This window comes from Mesoplodon mirus, assembly GCF_964341445.2.
Source record: "Mesoplodon mirus genome assembly, chromosome: 6".
Lineage (NCBI taxonomy): Eukaryota > Metazoa > Chordata > Mammalia > Artiodactyla > Ziphiidae > Mesoplodon > Mesoplodon mirus.
The window spans coordinates 61,804,202-61,830,423 of record NC_138982.1 but is presented as its reverse complement, the minus strand read 5'-3'; the positions used below and the strand labels follow the sequence as shown (position 1 = coordinate 61,830,423).

Below are 26,222 nucleotides of genomic sequence, written 5' to 3'. Positions count from 1 at the left end.
TGAGAAAGAAGTTAATTCTTTTGGCATGTATAGAATATTGGCACTGATAAATTAATATGAAATCTGTGCTCTCCAGTTGGTGAGTTTCATCTGAATAGTAGTAATCTTAACTACTGTATGGAATTTTGCTTGAGCTGACCATTTAATAAGTTAGATACTAGTTAGAATCACAGTTGCTGGTTCTCTTAACAATATGATAAAAATAGAGTAAGAGAGTTTAAAGATATTTGTTGGCTTTTAAACCACAGAACTTGACTGCTAATCAAAAAATTTATACAGGATTCCTTTAAAAAAAGAGCAGTCCATTTTAAGCCCAAATAAAATATTTGGAGAGGAATTAGAAAAGGATGCATTTGTTTCAAATTTTAATTCTAAATCATATTTTTAAAATGTATTTAAGCTCTCCAAATGTTTCATATTTTACCATTTTATTTTCCGATTTTACCAACAAAATAATTGAAATTAGGATAAAAAAATGAGACCAAATTGAAAGTAGATTACTATGGCTGTTCCTTAAATTAATTAATTCATGTTGTCAAAACTCCGAAAATAATGTTAATCTAATACATTTTATGCTGGGACAACAACAACAAAAGACCCTCATCCCATACCCTTTGTCCTATATTCCCCAAAATGCTGAGCCACCTTCTTAAGTACCTAAAGAAGTGCTATGACTAATAAAATGAGAGAACACAGAGTGAATGTTGGTCCTATCTTTTCTAACTATTAAAATGTAATATAAACATGGTTATTTTTTAACATTCAAAGAATAAATTAAGGATAATAATTCAGCTGCATTAGATTGGATTATTGAAAGCTGTTTATTTCCAAACTCTTCTTAAACAATTTCAGCCACTAATAAAGTCCCAATGTCTTTCAAAATGGATTTAGAAAGGAACATTATAAGTGATAAAAAATAAGGTATCATTAGTTAAATTGGCTTTTACTCATCTCTTTTCACCTAATCAAAAGCAGTTGTCATATCTGATAGATATCCAATGTACATGGGGGAAAAGTTTGAATTGGATGACATTTTAATCATGTACATTGTTCAAGGATAAACTTAGAAATATCTGTTGAATGCTAACTCTGTGTTAAGAGTTTTACATGCATCATTGCAACTAGAAAGTAGTGAAGCCTGAGATTCTGTTGTATGTGGTTCTGTAGTTTGTGCAAATGTTAAGATGCTACTAGTTAGTGTTATTTTAGGTGGTGTATAAGGGTATTTTAGATGCCTTTTGTCTGTAAGTATGTGTGTGTGTGTGTGTGTGTGTGTGTAACATTTTTTCCTTTGAAAGTTAGATACTTTTAATTTTTATTGTAAATTTTAAAATGATATAAAGTTCACTTCAAGCACTCTATTGGGTGGTAGTTTGATAATCTTTTGGTTTCCTTTCACCTTCAAATTTAATATGAATTTTCATCCATTCATTTTTTCCTGAATAGGTCTGTTGAAAGATTTGGTATCCCCAAGGGATTTTGACGCCGTCACTCATCTGGCCCTCATCAATGCTGTCTATTTCAAAGGGAATTGGAAGTCACAATTTAGACCTGAAAATACCAGAACCTTTTCCTTCACTAAAGATGATGAAAGTGAAGTCCAAATTCCAATGATGTATCAACAAGGAGAATTTTATTATGGTAAGACAGTTTGGCTTTTACTTCTCTCTTCTTGCAGTATATCAACAAACTTCTAAGAAAAAACATGAAATATTCGTTACTCAGATTTCTCAACAATCTGGTTTGGGCTACAATTCAATTTTCTTGGCCCCATTTTCAAAGGCCTCTAATTAGATCCTGAGTGAATATTATATGTTTTGATAGTTTTCCAATATGTTTCTTAATTTATAAAGTTGATTACACCTACAGAGTGGCTTTATTTATGTGAAAATATCTGACCTGTGTAAGAATGTTCTGAGTCACTCCAGAAAGTCATTCGCTTTGGGGTGGTTTTCAGTGAGCCATAGGTTCCACCCAGCTCTTGATTTGGACACCTCATCACTTTTTGAATTATAAGCATTCCTTTAAAATTTTGCTTTCAGACTTGTTTATGTTTAGTCAGGCATAATTATTCATTCATAGTTTCACTTACTGAGAGTCTATAATTTGTGATACAAGTCAGCATCCTTGGCATTATTTTCATGGATATTTCATTGGCCTTTTCAGAAGTTTAGGGTGCTAATCCTTTCCCCATACCATACTGAACTATAATTATTTATTGTCATAAGCAGAAATGTAATTGCAAGCTAAGTATATGTTAGAACTAATATTTTATTCTATTTAAAGGTACACAGTAAAATTAAAATATTATAATCACAGTTAATCAAATTAACAGTGAAAATAAGAAAGGGAAATACCTATTTATTTGAGAACCAAAATGTTTAATGTGACATCTAAAGGACCTAGATCAGTTAAATGAAAATATTCAGAACAAAAGCATTACATTTGTTTTGAAAATGGGGGAAATTTTAAAGTAGTGGCAGGACCATTTGTTTTAAAGACTTTTTTTTTTTTTTTAATGAAAGCCTGGTCAATTTAGCTAAGTTCATAGAACACGAAGCCAATTACCTAATTTACCTAATTATCTAATTTGGAGATTTTAATCACCACAGAAGCTCTAGATAACTACTGCCGAATGAAGTAGATTTCATTTTGGCTGTGCTACCTTGGCCTCAAAACTTTTAGCTGCGGTAATAATAGAGTACCAGATATTATGTGGTCAGTTTTTCCCTTCTTAGAAATCAGGTGGATATTGGTAAATGTGATTTACATCCAACTTGGATCCAGGGCTTTATTTTTCTAATCATGACTTTTCATTTTTTTAATGATATCCTTAAAATATATTCATTTGAGATATCTCATTTAAAAATAAATAAAAAAGTAAGTCTAGAGAACAAATGTGAAACAATTCTGGGGATCCTAAAATAAAGTAAATTCTGTAGGGCTGAGGATTCACTTGAATTTCAGGGCTTACTTTAAAATAAATCCTCTTCTTCTCAGATGCCTGAATTTTTTATATTCTACACACTATTTTGGAAGAAAGTTATAACAAATGTAAACATTTTATTTAAGCCTTGATAGGGGCCTTTTATCACCTTTCTGTTCTTTTTAGGGGAATTTAGTGATGGCTCCAATGAAGCTGGTGGTATCTACCAAGTCCTGGAAATACCCTATGAGGGGGATGAGATAAGTATGATGCTGGTCTTGTCCAGACAGGAAGTTCCACTGGCCACTCTGGAACCATTGGTCAAAGCACAGCTGATTGAAGAATGGGCAAACTCTGTGAAGAAGCAAAAAGTGGAAGTGTACCTCCCCAGGTGAGAGGTTCCTGTGTGACTCCCTCTGATAGCATGGAGGGAGGGTATCAATGAAGGTTCTGACACAGAGAAATTCTTGCCACTGATGTTGAATTTTGTCTTGTGTTGCTCTCTTCCTCCTCCTCTTCCTTCTCTTCCTCCACCTCCTCCATCTTTTAAAAAGTATTCTTTCATACTCATTCAGTCCTGCCCAGAGACATAGGCTGACTCATTGATCATTCTATACTACTTATCAAGACCTAGTTTTAGATATGAATCAATATTCTTAGCTTCATTTTAGAAGATTTTTCAATAGATTGCCTCTGAATATCATTTGCATCTACAGTCTTCTGTATTTCATTAATATTTAAATTGATAATAGCTGGAGAAAAAATAATCTTCTACTTTGTTGGAAGAAATGCAAGCAAGTCATGGGCTAGGTGCCAAGATGCAACCATAAACAAGCAGGAAGAAGCTTAAAATTCTCCCTGTGGCTGAAAGAATAAAAATCCATGCAGGGCCTTGATGTTCTGACTACCGTCCACTTCCTCGACCCTATCTCTGGCCACTCACCACGTTCAATTTTTTGTAGTAGATACTATCCCTGTGCTTGTAGTTATGCCACAGACACCATATGCCATTTTATGCCTCAGGGTCTTCATGTATGTTTTTGCATTGGCCTAAAATGCCCTCCTCACATACGTTTGCCAGATATTATTTACTTAGCCTTCAGGGTACAAGTCTGGCACCAGTTCTTCTAGGAAACCTTCCATGAACCACGTGATGGAGCAGTTAACCCTCACTTTGCCTCACTTACGCACCTCCCTGTTATGACAGTACATTTACATTACCACCCCACAACAAAATTACTTTTTTTGTAGGTCTTGCTTTCCTTCTGTAAATTCTTCTAGGGTAAAGTCAGTTCTCTCTCCTGTCCTAGAGATACAGTGTGTTTGCCAAATCAAACCCAACCGAAGATATTATTCTGCCCTTGAATACTTTAAAATGTAATAGGGGAGCTAGACCAGCAAACCAAACAACAAATTTATAAACATAATATATAAATTCTAGGCTAGAAAACAAAACATGCAAACAGCCAATAAACATGTGCGTGTGTGTGTGTATGTGGAAGTAGAGTTCCAATATTCATTCCATGTAAGAAAATTACACAAATATGATTAATTAGTATGACTATTGAAGGATGATAAATAAGATATTAGTATTAAAATTGAATTACTAAAACCTCATTGACTCATTCATATTTATTCTAATTTTAGGAATTGTCATTTAAAATTACATCTTATATGAATGCTTATTTTTCCAAAAACTTAGCTGATGTTTGCTACATTATGTTAATGAAGGAGAGCTATTTGGAACTGTAGACATTTTTGGCTAGAAATATGCATATATTGATGCATTATGTTAATGTTGTAGTTCATAATATATAGCCATATATAATATATAGCCAAAAACTTCTCAGTCTACATATAAAAATTAAGGTAATCATAATCCAAATGTTTTTTCTTTTTAGCTAAGATATTTAGCTTGCATAACTTTCCATGACAATACATTTGTGTAGAAAGATTTCACTGTAAGTCTATTCTCAAGGAGAGGTAGCCAATGAATATCTAACATACAAAACCAGGGTTTTTTTTAATATATGATAATTGACATCTACATATTTAATATATGAACAATATATCTTAACTCTAAAAGAACAATTTACTTTTAAGTATTAATAATTAAATGTAAGTAACTAAATCAGACTTAAACCTTCATCTAGTGACCTTTTATCATTAATTTTGTATTTTTCCCTTGCATTTTTATAAGGAATTCTTTTTGATAATATGAGAAATTCAGTAGAGAGTTAATGCTTCTCTTATTAAATTCTATGAATTGACTGCAGCACCTCCAAATGCCTTAATTCTGTAGGGATGCAAAGTTATTTAAGAATATTTTAAAAGAATTCTAAAGGAATGTTTATTAAGTATCACATATTGTAATTCAACCACATTCATTAGAAAATGTGGCCTTCGGGTACTGTCCACTGAGAAACTGAATGCAGCAGCAGAAGAAAATTAAAATTTCATTTTCTAAGAGATACTCTTCAATTATGAAAGAGTTTAGCTTGCTTGCTCATATTAATGCCTGTTACTAAACTAGGCATGGTTAATTACCATGTATCCATTTCTCCAGGAGTTCCGTGAATTCTCCTTCTGCATGGCTAATGCATAGCATGGGAGGCTAAGTAGCTAGATAAGATAAATTTGGTGTCCCTTTTTAAGAGATTGACTGTTTCCAAATACCAATGTGTTGGTAATAATCAATGGGAACTATCCACCCCTCCATTTTACAGCATTACAACCCACCAAATGTTCAGTGAAGGAAGTGATTTATGTGACTCAATTTTAGCAAAGGTAAAAGTTTTCTAAAGTTGTGCTCCAGCTTTACTCAAGTGTCTGTCTTAAAGGGTATGTATAGTTTTTTCACATGGAGACATTACTCTAAAAATGCAACTTTGCATTTCTGAATTTGACCACATTCTTGTCCTACTTCACAAGTACTTTTACTTTTTATTATACCAGATTTTATACAGGTTGCTTTAAAATACTTTCCCTTAAGGGGCATAGGGTACATGGGGGGAGGGGGAGGGGGAGAGGCAATTACTTTTGTATTCATATTTTTTCCCCTGAACAATAAATCCTACAGGAATCAGATGCTGAATTGAAATTGTATTTTTATCCAAAATACAAGAATCTATTCAGAAGAGGGTGAGATTCCTATCTCTATGTGATATCACCAAATCCAGTGAAATACCACAAGGTTTATGCACAGTCATACATCTCTAAGATTTAAATGAGATTGCCAAATATTCTTCCAATTTATCCATGGTAGAAAAAATAGTTTGGCTAATATGTAAAAGTATATATATATATATATATATATATATATATATATATATATATATATATATAAAATATGTAAAATATCTAAAAAGCACTTTAGAATGATGCCTGCCATAAAGTAAGCATCATATAATTATTATCTAATATTACTATCATCGTTTATTTTTAAGTCCTACTATCTATCTTTTGTTAATCAATCTTTTTATATACTTTTCTCTAAGTAGGATTTTTTAAAACTTGGTTCTAATGAAATTACCCTCTTCATTGTATATTCTTACTTTTCAGTCTTACTGATACAGCTTAGGTATAAAAAGATCTTTCTATTGATAAAATCAAAATGAAATCTCTAATACTTGGAATGCAGATGTACCTGGCTGTAGTATCTTTCCACTCTTACCTTTGTAGTCTCAGGTTTGTCATTTGTGATTAGAGTACTAGAAATCAAAGGATAAGTATTCTCTATTTTGTAACCAGAAACCATCCTGCTATTCTGAAGTGATTGTCTACTAATAAAGCACTTCAGTTTCATGTCTGTTAAAGAAAACCAGTGCATAAGCCATCTGATTTTATTTTTTATCATGAGTGCTTTTATTAGGTTTCTCTTCAAATAATTTGATTAATTCTTACACATTTTTATAAATCTCCTTATGTGTAATATATATTTGCTTTTTTCTAACACTTGCTCCACACTGTCCCTGCTTAGTCTCCGATGCTTCTGCCCTCCGCATACCTCTTTAATTTATTCAGATAGAAAATTGCAAATACAAGATTACATCAAATGCCTTTACAAAAACAGCCATGCCTTTTGGTTTTGAAAAAGTAGCATTGTGGCTTTTTATTTTTAAAATCAGTGGGTGAAATGTAAAATCTTCCTGTAGTTTGTTTGTTTTTAAATAAGCCATTGTTGAAATTATAGTGATTAAGTATGGGAGGACTTCGCAGTCAGAAAGATCTCAGTTCATATCTTTATTCTGCCACCTACTAGCTAGCTGTGTGATTAGGGAAGTTGTTTAGCTTTATTGAACTTCAGTTTGTTCTTCTGTGGAATAGAAGTAACAATACCTGTCGCTTAGGACTGTGTGAGATTATCACAGGGATGATTAAATGAGATACTAGACATAAAAGGATTTGCATAGTGTCTGGGACATAGTAAACACTCAGGATATGGGAGATGATAATAATTATTTATATTAATATTAGTCTATATAAAGAAGAAAGAGAGAGTATATGGATAATAGCTATTTTTTAATAGTTTGATAAGGAACAAAGACAAGGAACGGATAAGTGGAAATTGTTTACATCTTGTCTTCAACTTTAAACAAACACTCTGGTGGACACCTAGATTTTATTTCACTTCACCCTACGTATTTGGTCTTATGCCAGATACTACAAATATTAAAATGAAAAAAACACTAGATCTGACAAATTTACAGTTAAAGTAGCAGAGATTAGTATACCTATTTAATCAAATTACTCCACCACTACTAAAATGCAAATATTCAACACCTTAACATCGATAATAATGTGAATGTTACACATTACTGCAATATGGTAAGTACTATTAACATATCTGCCCGTTACTGCATGCCTCCTACAAGCCAGCATCATCCTAAAATGTTTAGAAAACTTATTTAATCCCCTCAACAATACTGTGAAGTAGGCATTATTATTGCCATTTTCCATATGCCAAAACCAAGGTTCAGAAATTAGGGAACTTGCCCAAATTCAATCTAGCTAAAATATCATCGTCACCTAAACAGCCTAAAAAGTGTGAAACAAACCAAGCTGCTTTTAAGAAGTAAAAAGAACCCTTACTGACATCTTCCTTCACTTTCCTATTTTAGGTAGATCAGGATATATATAATACTACCTGGATCCATATCCCAACTCCGCCACTTACTAGCTGTATGAACTTGGTCAAGCTATTCCATCTCTCTGTTGCTCAGTTTCTTCAAATATTAACTGAAGATAATAATACCTACCTGAAAGAGCTGTAGTGATATTTAAATTAATCTGTTTTTGTTAAATTAATCTGTTTTATATTGTTGGAACGGTTCCTATTATCTAGTAAGCTACATATGTGACCAATAAACAAAAAACTAAATAACAAAGCACACAGAGAAAACACTTTAAGAATTCATTCAAGTCACTGAATATATTCTCCAATGTATTTCCCTACTCATCCCCCTTTTCTACTTTCACAGTCAATATCCGCTTTTTGTGGAAAACAAAATAAACAATGTTAAGTGCAAGTTAAAGTGTAAGATATAGATAAAATTTAGTACTTAGTCTAATATTTGTTATACCTTTACTCATCTGTTGGTTTTCCCCTGATTATTCCTCTTGGTGTCTGAGTCTTGTTTATAGCAATCATTCTTCTTAAAACCAGACATCAGAAATGATGCTAAAGTAATGTTTAGTGACTATTACAGACTTAGCTTTTTTAAGGACACAGCCCATTGCCTAAAAACTTATATTTATGATCTGTATTGATTAAGAGGCAACATCTTTTAAAAAGGAAATATTTAGTTCTAACTAGTTGTTTTTCACTTTTTATAAAAAAGTAATAAAAGCCTTTGCTTTTAGAAACTGCACTTGTTAATACAGTCATGCTCAGTCCATATCTTTCACTGGAAAGGTGGGTGATACAATTCATTGGTTTGATACAATCTCATTGGGAGAGATTCCATATTAAGACCAATCTGGCTTCCTACTTAATAATTTAATACTATTCTGTTATGTTATTCTTTTCGATGCTCCCTTTTTTTTTTACAATAACAATCAAATACTACTTATAGTCAAAATCCAGTTTTAGTATAATTTACCAGCTATAAAACAGACTTTTAAAGATCAACATATCTAACATTTTATTCCTGTCCCAGGTAGCAGGATGTTGTAACTAAATACTTTTTAAAGGCTGTAACTAAATACTTTTTAAATGCTGTAACTAAATACTTTTTCCCCTCTGTGTTCTCCAGGTTCACAGTGGAACAGGAAATTGATTTAAAACATGTTTTGAAGGCTCTTGGAATAACTGAAGTTTTCATCAAAAATGCAAATTTGACAGCCTTGTCTGGTAGGAAATAAACACCAATTTTTAAAAAATGTTATTCCATAAAATTTTTTTAAAATGATGGTGGTGAATCCTCTATTTATTAAGGAGTTCTGAGGTAAAATATAGTTATCAGTTGCCAGATAAATATAAGAAATATATTTAACTTCTACAAGCAAAACTATAAATACAGTCACAACATTGTTTGTATTATTCTGCTCCATGTCTATCTTTGATAGCAGATTATATTCTCCAGAAGACCTGTCTTATGCATCTTTGAATTCCCCATCACATCTGACAGAATGCCTTGTAGAGCAGATAATCAATAAATGTGTTGATTGAATATCTCAATATGTCCAGTTATAATAAATCATATGGGAAAGAAAGAAGAGAGGATAAATGAGTGTCTGCTGTGAGAACTAGATGCTTTTAAAAAGGACACCTGTGAGATGATGTAAATATTATCTTAAGTCTTCAATAAAAAACAGTGGTTTTGAAGAAGTAGCTTCAAAATATACTTCACATATTGGGTGTTGAGTAATTTATTTAAAATATCCCAAGGGAAAACAACCAGTTAAATTATTTGATTCAGATGCCCTAATTTGGTCAGGATAAAAATCTTAACATATTAGTAACATTAAAGTACTTAGAAATGTAAAATCATTTTGGAAATATTTTTAAAGCAGCTAATCCCAAGACACGTATTGAAATAAGGTACCTGTCAGTGTAAGATTTAGTTAGCTTAGATAATGATAATTTTCATCATTTCTATAGAACATGGGAAATAACACAATATGTTTTCTGATGAGATAAAGACAGATTTATATCAAGATAAAACAAGAGTTCAGAGCCCTAGGAGCTTGGATGTGAGCCATGAAGGTAGAATAAGTACCTATTCAAAGGGTAATGGGTACATTGTACTTGAGGCAGAAATATATATATATATTTGTGGTTCAAGCGCAGGATAATTTAAAGTTCTTATGCTCCTTTCCTTATGAATTCAAAGAATGCTATACTGGCCAAATTCCAACTAAATAATTATATTTTGCTTTCTTACCATAGCTCTATTTTCAGTTTGATTAGAGATTCCTCAGTGTGTCACCCAAACATTTAGGCAGTTATTTCACACACAGAATATTTACTGCTTTTCAGTCCTGAGGGAGTATCACTGCAGTGGCAAATCAATTATTGTGGTCAGTGTAGGTCAAATTTTTTGACATATCTGGAAGGTTTATAAGGTAATGTTTAATTGCCTTTACTATGTACAGAGACAACAGAGCATAAATGTACATATGAGTGCAGATTTGAAATCACACTAGGCTCTTTCAGAGTTCATAGAGTCTATAGCGGAAAGTCTTTGCTCTTTGATCAAACTTCCATCAGAACTGAATCCTTCTCAGCATCTTGCTCACAGTTGCATTCCCAGTACCTGGCCCAGGGCTGACAACACATAGTTGGCACACAGTAGATGTCTGCTAGAGTATAAATCAAGAAAAGGAGGAGAGAATAGATTTACCCAGGGCCACCTTGTACATTATATTTCTTGAAACATTTAACTCCTTAAAATATTAGTAAGAGATCTAGGATTGGTCATCCTCAAACACTACCCAGTTCAGGTCTTCAGGATAACTGATCTAAAACCAACTTCTCAAGTTTTCAGTGGGAATTCTTTGATTCTTAAATTCCTAGTTTTGCCACAGTCTTAGAAGTCCCGGCATGCCAGCTACCTCAACTGATACATTCTTCATTCTCTTTCTCTCTCTCTCTTTCACTCACACACACACACACATACACAAATATATACATTAGTTTATGAATCATTCATTCAAGAACTTTCTAGTGACACAGCTATAAAACTTTCCTCTCTGCTTCCTCTAAATTCAATAGCCTTTATTCCCTGCATCATTTTGGGGCACCATATGCTCTGCCTTACATGATTGGTGTCCTGTTCACATGTATACTTCTTTGCTTCCCCAAATTACATGAAAACCTTGATGATTAAAGTGTTTAGGATACTTAGTAACCCCACAAGTACCCAGGAAAATTATTAGCATGTATTTGGTTATTACTTTCTACTTTAGTGAGAATTTTCATGGCGTTTAGGATATACAAATTAATTCCATTCAATGCCATGTCTATTCCTTTCATTTAACAACTCTTTGTGAGGCAGATAGTGTGAGCAAAGTACTAGGTCATAAAAATGAAGAAATAATTAAGATATCATATCTGTTCTGAAAAAGCACATAGACTCGTGGGGAGAAAGACATAAACAGCTGGATTAAATAAAAAGAAGAGTGATAGAAATGTTTATTGTAGTAGTGGTTCTTAACCAGGACAATATTGCCCTTCAGGGAACATTTGACAATAGCTGGAGACCTTTTTGGTTGTCACAATTAGGGAGAGCTACTGCCATCTACTGTCTGGAGGCCAGGGATGCTTCTACATCCCTGTGATCTACACTGCACAAGACAGCTTCCATGACAAAGAATTATCCAGCCCAAAATTTCTACAGCAATGAGTTGAGAAACTCTGTACTAGAGAAAGCATTATGGAAGCAGAAAGGAAAAAAATCAAAGGGGAGAATGGGAGGGAGCATATTGGGTCAAAAGATGGAGGAAGAGACTATATGTATTTTTCTTCTTTCTATTTTCTTATTGAGGTAAAATTGGTAGCTAACATTATATAAGTTTCAGGTGTACAACACAATTTGCTATTTGTATGCACTACAAAGTGATCACCACTGTTAAGTCTAGTTACCATCTGTCACTGTACAATTGACCTACTTCACCAGTTTTGCCCACCCCCTTCCTCTGGTAACCTTCTCCTCTGGTAACCACCAATCTATTCTCTGTATCTCCATTTTAATGGGTCTTTTTCTGGGGTTTTGTCTTGTTCTTTCATTTGGAATACACTCCTCTGTTCCCTCATTCTGCTTGACTCTCTGTGTTTGTTTCTATGAATTAAGCAAAACAGGTGCCTCTCCCAGTCTTGAGGGAGTGACCACGTGTAGGAGATGAACCTTATTGTTCAACCTTTCCCCAGCTCTTGGTTGACTCCTGAACCCTTGTGATTGTCTAAGTAGCCTGGTTAATACTTGATAAATCCCAGTTGTGGACAGTGTGTGAAGACCCCGCAGTGTTCCAATAAGAGGGAACTCAGTCAGCACCTGGTTTTAGGCTGATTAGAAGCCAGCTCTTCAGGCAGCAGCTTTTAAAGTATGCAAATCCATGCAGCCCTGTGGGTCCACAATTATAAACCCTGCTGACTTCCAGACCAGATCTGAACATGTTCCTGGGTGACAGTTTGCAAAAATCAGGATTTCAGATGAATGAATAAACTATGGGGAGGAACCAGTAGGTTGTGGCGAGGCCAAGGGAGGGCTGAAGGATAGTATTTCCCTGCCTACACTTCCTGCGAGCTCCTCTGTAGCCCCTAGATGTGTCACAAACCTGTAGCCTGTCCCTCAGCTTGAAGCTCCAAGACAAGGAAATGGACCTTTTTCACAGGCAGACTGGGGATGGTTTTAGTCTGCTGTCTGTGCAGTGCCCCGGGGGGTGATAGCCTGCACAGAACTGTTTCTCTGATTGTCACAGTCCTTTGGGGCCCAGAAATGCAAGCCCCTCTGGCCACCAGGGCCAGGCAATCAAGGGGCGCCCCCTGTGTGGACTGTGCTCACCCCCAGCTTTAGCGATGCAGGTGAAGAGCATTGGGGGAAGGGCACACCCTTGCCTCTAGCGAGGTAGAGAAAGAGCGCTGGGAATGGGGCACACCCAAGGCTATAGCAAGGCTATGCTTGTGTGCGCCCACCTGCACGAGCAAGGTATAGGGAGAATGCAAAAACGGTGCTCACCCATGCCTCTGTCCCCAAAGAAAGTCCCAACTTGTCCCTGCCCCTCCAGCAGATGCTTTAAGATTAGCAATTGGACCTCCTTCACATATAGTCCAGGCACTTCTCTAACTGCTGCCTTTGTACTGGGTCCTGGGATGAGTGAGACAGTGTGCAAGTCCTTTCAAAGGAGTATCTCAGGTCTCTACACTGCCCTAGGTGCCCTGGACATAAGCGCCTTAGGTTTCCAAAGCCAGATGTTTTGGGGACCTCGTGTCTCCAGTGTAGGTCTCTAGGGTTGGGGTGCCCAACATGGGGCACAAATACCTTGCTCCTCAGGGTGTAGTTCTGGACCTATGAGATCCCTCCCTGTTGGAGGTCTCTGCACAGGGGCATGGAGTTTTTGGTGGGACTGACCCTCTGCATCTCCTACCATGAGGCCCTTTTATCCCTTGTTGTGCCTCCAGTTGGTCAGCTAATTATTAGTTCTTTTTCAACACTCGTTGTTCCATATGTAGCTTTAGATTTGGTGTGTCTGTGGGAGGAGGTGAACTCAGGATCTTTGTACACCACCATCTTAGATCACCCCCCCTCATAAGTATGTATTTAAGCTTCTAAATGCATAGAACATTTTTGAACAACATCTTAGAAAATGATAGAAGTGGTTGCCTCAAGAATACTGGACAGAGGCTCTTAGATGAGAGAAGGGGTTTCGTTTCATAGACCACTGTGTACTATTTGGAAATTTACCTTGTGTATGTATTACTTCTTTAATTAAAAGCCTTATGTAAAAACTGGGGACATCTTTTAAAAATAACATTATTAGTAGAATTTGAAAACTCGAAAGTACCCAGAAACCAATTCAGTACTATTGGGACACTGCTACATTCTAAAATCATGTAATGAGATTTTTATCTTTCTTTAAAAATAGTTAATGTGATTTAGCAGTGGACCAAAAATACCCTACATGACATTCTCTTGCTTCTGGAAAAACTGAATAACTTGAGAGTCTTTTGCTAAGACCTCTTGAATCCATGCTTTCATTTTCTGTTCCATGGCGTCTACTTTCATTTCAGACTCTCATTACTGCTGCCTTAGACTATTTCAATAGCCTCCTAAACAGTTTCCAATCTCTCTACCGTCTAATCTGTCTTATCTACCACTGCCAAGATTAATCACCTTAAAACTCACTCTCTGATCATTCCAGTTCCTGTTCAGAGCCTCCCTTCGGTCTGCTGTTCACCATCCACTGCTCGGCAGGGTGTTCAGACCTCATCTCTGGCTGATTCCTTACACACAGCGTGTGCTCCAGCCAAACTGAACATTTGCTCTGCACCTCACATCCCCCCAACCCTCATCTTTATGAAATTTCTCCCACCTGAAATACCTTTAGAACGGAGCCTCAGGTCAAATATCTCCAACTTTATTAAGCCACCGTGATTACAACAACGCGAAGTAATCACTCCTTTTTAAATACTACAGTATTCTATTATTTTTCTTATGCCACATACCACATTTAATTTCATAGTATCATTATTTATGCACTGGATATCTCCCACCAGAATTTAAACTTCCACATAATTGATCCTTATGTGTGTTTAAGAAGCACCCAGCACCGTGCTTTCTGCTTCGTACTCCCTGAATGAAGGAACAAATGAGATGCTCTGTATTTATTGTGTTTATTTTTTCACCTCAGTTTGATGTCCATTGCTTTTGATGCTAAATTCCATGAACATAAACATAGTAAAGACTCATGCAATAAACATGGAATCTAGAGGGTGCTGAGAATAATTTTCTTCTCAGGCTCTATTTAAAATGCTCATCTAGTTGCAGCGAAGATCCTGTTATAGAGTAGGGCTATTTTTGTAAGGGAAATGAAGGACCATCAGCATTTGGATTAATAGATAATCCTCTTGGAAGGTGTAAGGGGAAAGAGAAAGAGAGTACTAAATCCTTCAGCACGAAGTATGAGCTTTAATAAAGGAGCCAATGAAATAAAGGAATTAAGAAGACACAGCAAAAGCCATATTCAGGTCAGACTCAAGTGCTTAGATTTATGCTGGACTGACTCTTACATCCTGCCCTTGTTTGTTCTCTTTCTCCTTCTACCTGTAAGTCAGAGAGATGTCTTTCTCTTCCAGCACCGTAATTCCAGTTCTACCCCACTTTCTTGCTTGGACTGTTGCAACAGCTGACACAGTTGATCTTGCCCCCAGCTGATTGCTCATCCAATTCATGCTTTACAGCTGCTGCCACCAATATTTCTAAAATCAAAGCCGTCATGTCCTGTTACTTCTGGACAAAGGCTGGGCTCTCTAGCATCATGGTCGAAGCTCTTAAAATCAAGCACATCCCCCTCCACTCCCCTCCTCCTCCTAGCCCCATCTTCAGTTGGACCTTCAGGCCCTCACCACTGCTTCTCTCACTTTGCAGATATAATTTTCTGTTTGGAATGCCCTTGTCCCCTTCTCTGACTTTCACTCTTCTACTTATTCTTCAAGAACCAGTCCAGGGCTTCCCTGGTGGCACAGTGGTTGAGAGTCCGCCTGCTGATGCAGGAGACATGGGTTCGTGCCCCGGTCCGGGAGGATCCCACATGCCGTGGAGCGGCTGGGCCTGTGAGCCATGGTCGCTGAGCCTGCGCGTCCGGAGCCTGTGCTCCGCAACGGGAGAGGCCACAACAGTGAGAGGCCCATGTACCACAAAAAAAAAAAAAAAAAAGAACCAGTCCAAATGTCAGCATCCCTGAGAAGCTTCCCCTGACATCTTGCCCTTCCTAGATGGTTTACTTTCCCTTATCCGGATTCTGATAGTGCAAAGTGCTCTCACAAGTTCTACATTTTCCTTGGATTGTTTGTTCTCATACCTGTCACTGAGCTCGGAGCTCCTCAGAAGCCTGGACTGTGTCGTAGACATCTTTCTGTCCTCAGAGTCCAGCATGGTGTGGGGAGCAGGATAGATGCTGGGTGGGTGCATGCCCTGAGAAGATGGTGCTGGGCTCTGCCTTGCTCCAAGTTGGGGGCTTCTCTCAAGCCTCTGGCCCCCCTCAATCCCCATGCTCCAGCTGCACAGGCTTTTTCTGGGTCTTTGCACACACCTGGCTTGTATCTGCCTCTGCACCAGCCTTCCCCCCCCAACTGCTAACTCTACCTTTAGGTCTGCCTGGGACTGGCTCCTCTGTATTCTTTAGGTCTCAGCTCAGATTAACCTTCTCAGACAAGGCTTTCCTAACATCCAATGTCAAGTAGCTCCTCTTCCCTTCCCTAGTCACCAGCCAACCCATCACTTTATATTATTTCTTATACTTACCATACCCTGAAATTGTGGTCATTTATTGATTTGCTTTTTTTTTTTTTTTTTTTTTTTTTTTGCGATACGTGGGCCTCTCACTGCTGTGGCCTCTCCCGTTGCGGAGCACAGGCTCCGGACGCGCAGGCTCAGCGGCCATGGCTCATGGGCCCAGCCGCTCCGTGGCATGTGGGATCCTCCCGGACCGGGGCACGAACCCGTGTCCCCTGCATCGGCAGGCGGACTCTCAACCACTGCGCCACCAGGGAAGCCCTGATTTGCTTTTTTATTGTCCTTGTTATTTAATGTCTTCTCTCCCCCATTAGGAATGAACTATTAAGCTCAACATAGTATACCCAGTGCATCAACAATGTCAGGCACATAGGAGGTGCTCAGTACATGAATAAATGAATGAGTGAATAAATGACTGAATATTTGCTGGTCTATAACAAAATCTATGCAGAAAAACAAATAAGCAAACACTATTCCTACCTTGAAGGAGCTCAAATTCTAAAAACCTTTCTAAACTTCATGGGTGGGGCTGAAGCTAAAAGTATTTCAGCAACTAAAGTACAGAGACAGAGACATTTTTGGTATCCTAGGGTTCTGTTATGGAACTCCGTTCATTCTGTTATTTTAAGCATGTCCTTGGTGATGCAGAAATCCATTAAAATCGGCTGAATTGGAACAGTGCCACAAAGGAAGTAGTGGCATACTCTTGCATGATGGCCATCTGGCCAGCGTTATGTCAATCACAGGTACTTAGAGCCTTTGGTGCCCTGCACAATACCTCATACGAGCAGGGTACTTGATAAATATTTGCTCAGTGACTGAATGAATGCCTTAGTGTTTTGCCCTGATTTTTTCAGAAAAGCTTGAATTACTGCCCAGCTCTTCTCTGGGGAACCTAGGGTTTGCTGGCACTGTTTGCATCTTATCCATTGTGAAAAGCCTTGCTCCACGCTGCCTGGAGAAAAGTAGGAACAGTTATTTGGCAGCAATGTCTGCTGTGGCCAGAAGAAGAAGACTGCTTGGGACCAGTGTGTGGGTTTTTTTTTTTTTTTTTTTTTTGTAGTTCTGTTTGTCATTGATTTATTTATTTCCATTTTTAGAGAATAGTTAACTTTTCTCTAACAAATAAGACAAACTCATCAGTGTAAATCTCTTTAACTCCCCTCATATTATGATTCCTTGAATACCTGAGTGCGTACTTGGTGGCTGGAAGTGTGCAAGGAACTGGGGATAGGGAGAGGAGATAAATAGGACAGGAGGGTCCAGGCCCTCAAGAAATAAGTGCATGGCAGGAAAGATGGCCTCGATTGACATATAATTACACGAAAATGAGCAATAGTGGAGGCCAAACATAGAAGCTATGAACTTGCCTGTATTCCTGTATGATCTGATCTCCTTCTAAGATGTGGTAGCAGACACATTCTTGCTTAAACTACTTTCAGCTTACATTTTATTTTAATGTGACAGCTTGCGGTTTGTGCCTAGAGAAAAAAGTTTCATTTTCTTTTGTTCCCTCAGTGTTCATGATGTGATTTCTTATTTGTTACATTTTCTCCTACTTGTATATCCAAAGGGGTGGTGTTTTGCTGAAGGTTAAGTGTCCTGAAGTCTTGTTTACAACTGGAGACATTTGCTGTCCTTGGTGTAGCAGTTATTCACCCCCTGGAGTTGGAACATTGGATTCAATCTTTATTTTGCTGTCTTTGAAATATATAGGATGACAGTGGTCTGTTAGATCCCATTCCCTTTGCTCTTCAACTCAATTAGATTTTTAAGTTTTCTAGTGTGTGTGTGGTCTTTGTATTCTTTCTCTCTCTGGGGCTGTTTTCTATCAATTTTCCTAGACCATCTACTTTGGATTGGTGTCACGTTTTATTTATTACAAGAATAAACTTTATAGACATAATTGTGAACAGAATTGTGGTCATGGTGCCCACAGAGTGACAACACCCAAAGTCTTGCAATATGAAATAACTAACACCTTTCATTCAACAGTTACTAAATGTTGGGTTAACTGCTGGAAAATTACACATTACCAGGAAACTCCCTCTACTTAGGTTAGTTCATTCATTAAGCTCCCTAAATGCCAGAAGCCAGGGACATTAAGGGAAAGGACACAATCCTTGCCTGAAGGAATTGGACAGTCCAGGAAGAGAGAGATAGCAATGTGAATATGATATATTATGAAGGCTTAAATAGAATTAGATCCTGGGTTCAGTGGGAAAGAGTGGTCAGTTCTACTTTAGTGCAGGGGGTGGGAATCGGGAGAGAGCAGAAAAGTCCTGGTAGGGTTTGAAGCTGAGCCTTAAAAGTAGATTAGGTGTCTCACTGTACAAGGGTTCAGTGAGTTTCTGGGAAAGCAAAGACACAGAAGTGATAAAGTGTGGTATGATCAGGCCATTGCCATTCAAATAATCCGGAGCACAGTGTGTAGAGTGAAGAATGCTATTTGGAAGAGGCAGAGGCAACCTCACGGAGGCCCTCATATTACATACTGAGCAGGTGTGCAGGTGTGTTATATACTGAGGGGGAGATGGGAGGTAGAGCTAGCAGGAGAGGTGATAAAGGGTTTTAAGTAGGGGAGTAGCATGAATTGGTTTGTATTTGATGATCATCCCAGAGGAAGCTTTAATGTGAACGGGAGGCAGTTAGAGTAGTTTTAACTGCTGTGTCATGATACACTGACATCCCCAGAAACTCATTTAAAAAAGTTATTTGTATGTGTTGCTGGGTTTAATTTTCCTATTTTGAAGAACTCTTACCTCCATATTAATAGGTGAGTTTGGTCTATGATTTTCTTTTCTTAGACAGTCCTTTTTTTAATTTTAATAGCAAGTAAGATGACCCAGAGATGACTTAGATTGCTTTTATTCTCTTTCTAGAGTCTGGAATAGTTTTATCTCAGAAAATTCTGTTACTAGAAGGTTTGGTTAAAGTTCCCTAGAAAACCATCTAGGCTTGCGGTCTTTAATTTTGAGGATGGGGGAAGATTCTGTCTACTGATTCAACTACTTTAATGGTTACTGGACTATTCATTCTATTTTTTTCCTTGATTCAACTTTATAATTTAAATATTTTTATAAAATTGTAGTTGATGGCAAATCTTCTGTTTCAAAGTTATCTGCATAAAGAAGCCTAAGAAACTTGTGGGGAGAGTTGGAAATATTCTTTATCTTATTTGTAGAGGTGGGGTCATAGATATATACATCTATCAAAATTTACCAAATTGTATATTATAAATAGATACAATGAATAGTAAATAAAGTATACCCTTTAAAGTTAACATTACCGGCAGAAAATTATATAGTATTTTTCATGATTTTTAAAAATTCTCTTCTGTTATCTTTAGGTATGTTCTGCTTTTTTGTCTTAATATTGTTTACTTGGGTAATTTCTTTCTTCTTTGTGAATCTCATTATAGGTTTGTCCATTTCATTATCTTTTAAATAGCTAGCTCTCTGGGAAGAACCCTCGGCATTCTTGCTTTCTTGATCTTTCTGCCATGATGCCTTGCAGCATCCCTCCCCTCAAAACGGTTCTGTGGAGGTAAATGAGAGCACATGAGAGATTTGGGGACTAGAGGAGGGTATACTTGGGGCAGACGCCAGGGTTGAAGGGAGGAGATTCCTTCTTTGAAGGTGCTTAGTACAGTCAGCAAATCAGGCTCAGGGGATATTGGAGGCAGGTTCCTTTGTGCACATTAATGTGTCTGAAATATCATTCGGTGTTATTGAAAACTCCCCTCAAAAAATTTTTTTTAAATAAATTTATTTATTTTTGGCTGCATTGGGTCTTTGTTGCTGCGCACGGGCTTCTCATTGTGGTGGCTTCTCTTGTGGCGGAGCATGGGCTCTAGCCGTGCGGGCTTCGGTAGTTGTGGCACACGGGCTCAGGAGTTGTGGTTCACAGGCTTAGTTGCTCCGCAGCATGTGGGATCTTCCTGGACCAGGGATTGAATCCGTGTCTCCTGCATTGGCAGGCAGATTCTTAACCACTGCACCACGAGGGAAGTTCCTCCCCTCAAATTTCTGAACAGGGCTTACCTGGCAATGTGGACACTCCTTATCCTTTAGGAACTGGGTGCTGTCATTTTCGCATTTAGGGCCATTGATGCATGACTCTACCTTAACTGGCAGACTGATGAAAATGCACAGCAGAATCTGAAAATAGTATAGCATCTGTTAACTACTAAATAGTTATGTTTTACTGTCTTGGAATTCAGTGTTTGTTTTGCCTACTAAATTACTTTGGCTAGTTACTTAATGCAATTGATATTTTTCTTTTCATTTGCTAAAAAAACCTAGTCATCTGGATTTGAGAAAGCTAATTTTACTTAATTGTTTGATGTAAAACTTTATTGTTTTTAATTTTCTTCTGGCTATCAAATGTATTCTAGAAGAAAATATCACAATATGTGAGATGGACTATTTCATAATGCAGTGCTTCTATCTTAATGCTAAATATGAGCTGAGGAAGGAGTATCCCTATTAAAATATAATCAGAGATGCCACCAGTTTGTCTTGGGGCTTATTCAAAATAAGCAGGTGCTTTGCAACAGGTGTACCAAAAATGTTGTTGGACATCATTTTCTATGGGTATCAGATAATTATGTGTCTTTGAAAGTATTACTAAGTAGTTCAATGGGAAGTCAATTGTGCTTTTACTAAATAGGGCTGGGAATCAGCAACAAAGTTATTTATCTTAAATTTGAAGTAGACTTCCTGGGATTAGAAAAAAAATGGTACAAACTTGAGTAATCCTTTATCTTGCTTCTTGTGCTATTTTCCTTTTTATATATTTGAAGTATCTTCTGTTTGTTTTGTTTTAATCATGGGGAAAAGTGGGAAACCCAAGACTGAAGGCTATTGTATTGTATGCTTTGCTAGGGCTGCCATAACAAGGCACCACAGACTGAGTGGCTTAAATAACAGACATTTATTTTGTCACAGTTCTGGAGGCTGGAAGTCCAAGATTAAGCTGTCTTCAGGGTGGATTTCTTATGAGACCTCTCTTCTTGGCTTATAGATTGCCATTTTCTCCCTATGTCTTCACATGTTGTATTAGTCAGGGTTTTACAGATAAACAGAACCAACAGGATGAATGGATATACATATACATACATATATATATGGAGAGAGAGGATATATGCATTTGGATATATGGATATATGCATATATGGAGAGAGAGAGAGAGAGAGAGAGAGAGAGAGTGAGATTAAGAGATTTATTTTAAGGAATTGGCTTGCACAATTGTATAGACTTTGGAAATATAAAATCTGCAGGGTAGGTCAGCAGGCCAGAGACACAGGGAGGAGTCTGAAGGCAGTCCGCTGGCAAAATTCCTTCTTGCTCAGAGGAAGCTAGTCTTTGTTCTGTTAAAATCTTCAGCTGATTGGATGAGGCCCACCCACATGTTGAGAGTAATCTGCTTTACTCAAAGTCCACCAACTTTAATGTTAATCTCATCCAGAAAACATCTTTGCAGAAACAGCCAGAATAATGTTTGACCAATTATCTGGGCACTGTGGCCAAGCCAAGCTGACACATAAAATTAACTATCATGCATGGTCTTCCCTCTGTACCTGTCTGTGTCTAAGTTTCCTCTTCTTGTAAAGAAACCAGTCATACTGGATTAGGGCCCACCCGAATGACTCATTTAAATTTAAGACTATCTCCAAATGCAGTCACATTCTGAAATCTTGGGGGTGAGCGCTTCCACATACGAATTTTAGAGAACAAATTCAGCCTATAACAGCCATTAATTTAAAAGTAAGCGTAACTAGAAAGACAATTCAAAGGGAAAAACAGTCCTCCTAATATTAAAAATGTGTTATTTCCTCTGACTTTAGGATAAAGCATGTTTTTGAATCCTCAGATAAACCAATTAATTGGAATGGGAAATAACTTTTTAATGTATTCCTGTTTCTACAACCTAGAAGTCAATTTTGTTTTCCTTTGCCAAGGATATTTCTATTATCACAGTAATTAGAGATTAGATTTTAAAAAACTTTTTATTCTGGTTATATGTGGATTTCTGTTTTCATTTTATGTATTGAAATTTCAGGTTAGGGAGAAACATGTAAGAAGTTTTATCTTGTTATGAACTAATTTGAGGTTGCTATTAAAAACAGAGCCACGTTTCTGCTTTTCCTGGCAATATAAGAAATAAACGATGGGAAAATTACAAATAAAAATGAAGGAGAAAATCAACAAGAGAATATAAAATAAGGACAAAACAGAAAATACATCTTCAATGGTTCTTTCAAATCATAAATGTAATCTTACAACATTATCTCTTATGTTTTATATCAGTATCTTATAACACTTATATTTCTCAAATCTGTTTAACTAAAGATAAAGTGCTTCCCTTTCTCTGATACCGAAGAAATGCTTCTGTTATCTCTTTTTTTTTGCAGATAACAAAGAGATTTTCCTTTCTAAAGCAATTCACAAGTCCTTCATAGAGGTTAATGAAGAAGGCTCAGAAGCTGCTGCTGCTTCAGGTGCCAAATTATTGTTTTCCAAAACCTTCTCACTTTTTTGAGATTTGTATTTTTAAAGCAACCTTGGGTTGGGAATGGGGGTCATTTAGAACTAAGCCAAAAAACTGACCCTGCTCTAACTTAGAAGTCAAGCTAATGATGGAACCTGCTAGAATTTTCCAAATAGGGTATGAAGCATGCACTCATTTCAGTGCCCCATACAGAGTAACTCCCATCTCTAATGAGAGGCAGGAGGAGATTGTCAGCTCTGCAGAATAGATTTTCCTGCTGTGCTGCCTGTTTAAATATTTTAAATATTTCCCTGCTGCCCAGTTAATCATTTTTCTTTCTACTTAATTATTTTTGGAACTTAGTTCTTAATTTTGTCAGTGAAGAGCTTTGAGTTTTTAAAAAGCACATGCACAAACAAGAGTGCATGATAGCATGCAATACATAATTTTAAGTTAATAATAAAATAATAATTTTAAATAAAATTTTTTTTTAATTTACCTAAATTACGTGTCCAAAGCAAAATGGTAAATGTCCTTGGTTATTTTGAATGTTCCGACTTCCTTAGTTAAGCAAGAAGGATTTTTCTTTTTTTTTTTTTCATTTGTTTGGATTTGTTTCAATATCATGTTCAACAGCCATCATGAAATTTTGGTTGGATTTTTCCCTTCTCTGGTAAAATGCAACATATCATATTTGCACAAATTATTTTTAACTTCTGCATACATTTGCCCATTAAAAGGATCTCATCAATTAAAATGGTGTTTTCGGGAGGAAATAGAAACAGTAGTCTCAGGCATCGAGAAAGCTTAAAATTTTACATAATTTAATCTTGGCCTTTTCCTCACAACAAATCACCCTGCAGAAAGTATAAAATGATTATCCCACAATATGGATCTCAAGGGAATTCAATTTCCCAGCTGTAGGAAACACCACTGCATCTCTCTCTGCTGTATTTTCTCTTTAATCACTGCTGTTCTGGCCACTTGCTAGAAGCCTGGTGACCTGCTGTGTAAAAATCCCCATTTCATATAAAAGAAATAATGATTTGAGAATATAAAGAAACTGATTTTTGTTTGTTTGGGGTGGGGTTTTCTCCCCTTTCCTTGACTCAAAGGTCATTTTAGTAAAGCTGTAAGTATTTATCTGAGACTGAGAATAAAAATTTGTAACATGCAAAATAAATTGTCCTATATTTTTGGTGGGATGATGGGAGGGAACTCTGTGTGTGTGTGTATTTGGGTTTTTTTAAGATCAAGTAGAAATGTTAACACATTTATAATTTTTCTCTAAGTCTTTAAAATCTTGTTTCGTGTAAATCATTACCTTTGCATTAAACATAGATAGTTTGGAGAAATTACTCATTAGTCCCCGCACATCCACAGACATGTAATTACTTTCTCTCTGCGTTACAGGAATGATTGCAATTAGCAGGATGGCTGTGCTGTATCCTCAAGTTATTGTCGACCATCCATTTTTCTTTCTTATTAGGAACAGGAGAACAGGTAAGTCTGTTATGAGAACAGAACTTTAATAAGCCAAAAAGAAATCATTTTTTTAATTGAAAACATTTTCCACATTATTTATCAGATGTGTTCAAATGATTTTTTAGATGAAAATAATTTACTTACATTTTTATCATTAGAATTTATGAGTATCCAAGGACACAATACTTATCACTGAATCTTTTACTGCTTGTATATTCAGAAAACTTATAGTTTATTCATAAAGCTGAGGTTATTGGAGACCAGTGTTCTTGCTTTCATTTATAATGTACAATTAGAACATTGCTAATTGTAAGCAGGAAGGAAAATAAATATCTTTTGTTCATTCCCAACCCAATGCAGGTACAATCCTATTCATGGGACGAGTCATGCATCCTGAAACCATGAACACCAGTGGGCATGATTTTGAGGAACTTTAAATCATTTTATTTAAATAATAAGGAAAATAATAACTAAGCACATTATGTTTGCAACTGGTATATATTTGAGACTTGTGTTTTACAATATATCTTAAGATAATACTTAAAATAGCTCCCGATAAAAGCAATGTATGTAAATTATAAGCCAACTTGTCAAGGAATGTTATCCGTATTATTGAGGTAATGATCCTGTCATGTCATTGTGTTTGTTGTGCTAGTATTTAAAATAAAAGTACATAGTGAACATGTGAACAGCTCTGTTTTTCATTTTAGAAGTTGTAGTATAAAGATACCTCTAGGTGAAATTTGGAAACAATGATGTTTCTGGACATCTTAAGTCTTTTATAATCATGCAGAAACAAAGCACCAAAGTAAATTAGCATCATACACTTATACATAACAAGCAACAACAAGTGAGGTGAAGACAGGTACTCTGCAAAAATTCTAGTTGCTGTTTCTCTGAAGACAGTGTACAGTGTAATATAAAAATCTGCACACTGAACATCTTCTGTGTGGCTCCATCACAAAACTTGTTACAAAAATATAGGGCTATGTCAACCCATAGATTATAGCTATAGCTTACTGACTTTGTCTTTAAAGATCATTGGCATCATAAGGGTGATGTAGATTATGAGCCTGATATATCACCACGTTTTGCTGTGGCAAGTAAAATCTGAACTGTTAACATAGTTCCCAAAAGTCCCCCAATAAGCCAAATGAGCAAATTAATGATAAAAATATGCCCTCTGGTATGTCACCAGAGAGTTAACTAGAAAAACTCTGTTAGTACAGATATTAGAAACTAGCAGATCATAGGCTGAGAGCTGCCCACAGGGATGTTTTTGTTTGTTCTGTGCAAGAGGTTTTCATGTTTTGAACTTGAATGTCTGTAACTGGAATAACACATTCCTTGTTTCCCCATTGGTTACCTGATGGCTCTAGGATGCATTTTTGAGACCTCTTGAGAGTTGTAATAAGTCCTTTGCATAGTATTTTGGTCTTATTTTCTAGTATAAGAGTAGTCGATTCCAATGGGGATAGTGTCAATTTCTTAAGTTCTCCAGTAAATTATTTTGTTATCCTGTGGCTGAAATAATGGCATTCCTTTGGGGAGAAGAAAAAAAAAGAATGGTCTTGTCATGTTCCATGAATGGAACCAGGTCCATTTATTGCCAAATTTTTGATTCTATGATTAATAATTTCTGAAAAAGTTTGAAACGTTTCAAAATTTAACAGAAACAGTTTGTATGTGACTCTCTTGTGTGTTAGGTATTTTGCTATGGTTTGGAGCTGTTAAGAAGAATTGATATTATTATTAACTTTAATTCTGTTCAGGAGAGTTGTGGTTTGAAGCAACCAGGCCTGACCCTTGACATACTGAATTCTAAACTTGGAGAAAAAACTTGAAAATTTTCATTTTAAACAAGT

General features: G+C 36.5%; 1 protein-coding gene across 1 annotated transcript in view; it reads left to right on the top strand.

Annotated features, from left to right (window-relative positions):
• The window catches only part of SERPINI1 (serpin family I member 1), a 69,231-nt gene extending 44,196 nt beyond the window's left edge, over nucleotides 1-25,035 (top strand). Inside the window, exons 4-9 of the mRNA XM_082625350.1 lie at nucleotides 1,447-1,641; nucleotides 3,113-3,317; nucleotides 9,181-9,278; nucleotides 22,796-22,882; nucleotides 24,286-24,375; nucleotides 24,718-25,035. Of these exons, the coding sequence (XP_082481476.1) occupies nucleotides 1,447-1,641; nucleotides 3,113-3,317; nucleotides 9,181-9,278; nucleotides 22,796-22,882; nucleotides 24,286-24,375; nucleotides 24,718-24,794 (752 nt within the window). The 3' untranslated portion in view covers nucleotides 24,795-25,035. The remainder of the gene's footprint in view (nucleotides 1-1,446; nucleotides 1,642-3,112; nucleotides 3,318-9,180; nucleotides 9,279-22,795; nucleotides 22,883-24,285; nucleotides 24,376-24,717) is intronic.
• Nucleotides 25,036-26,222: the final 1,187 nt, after the last annotated feature.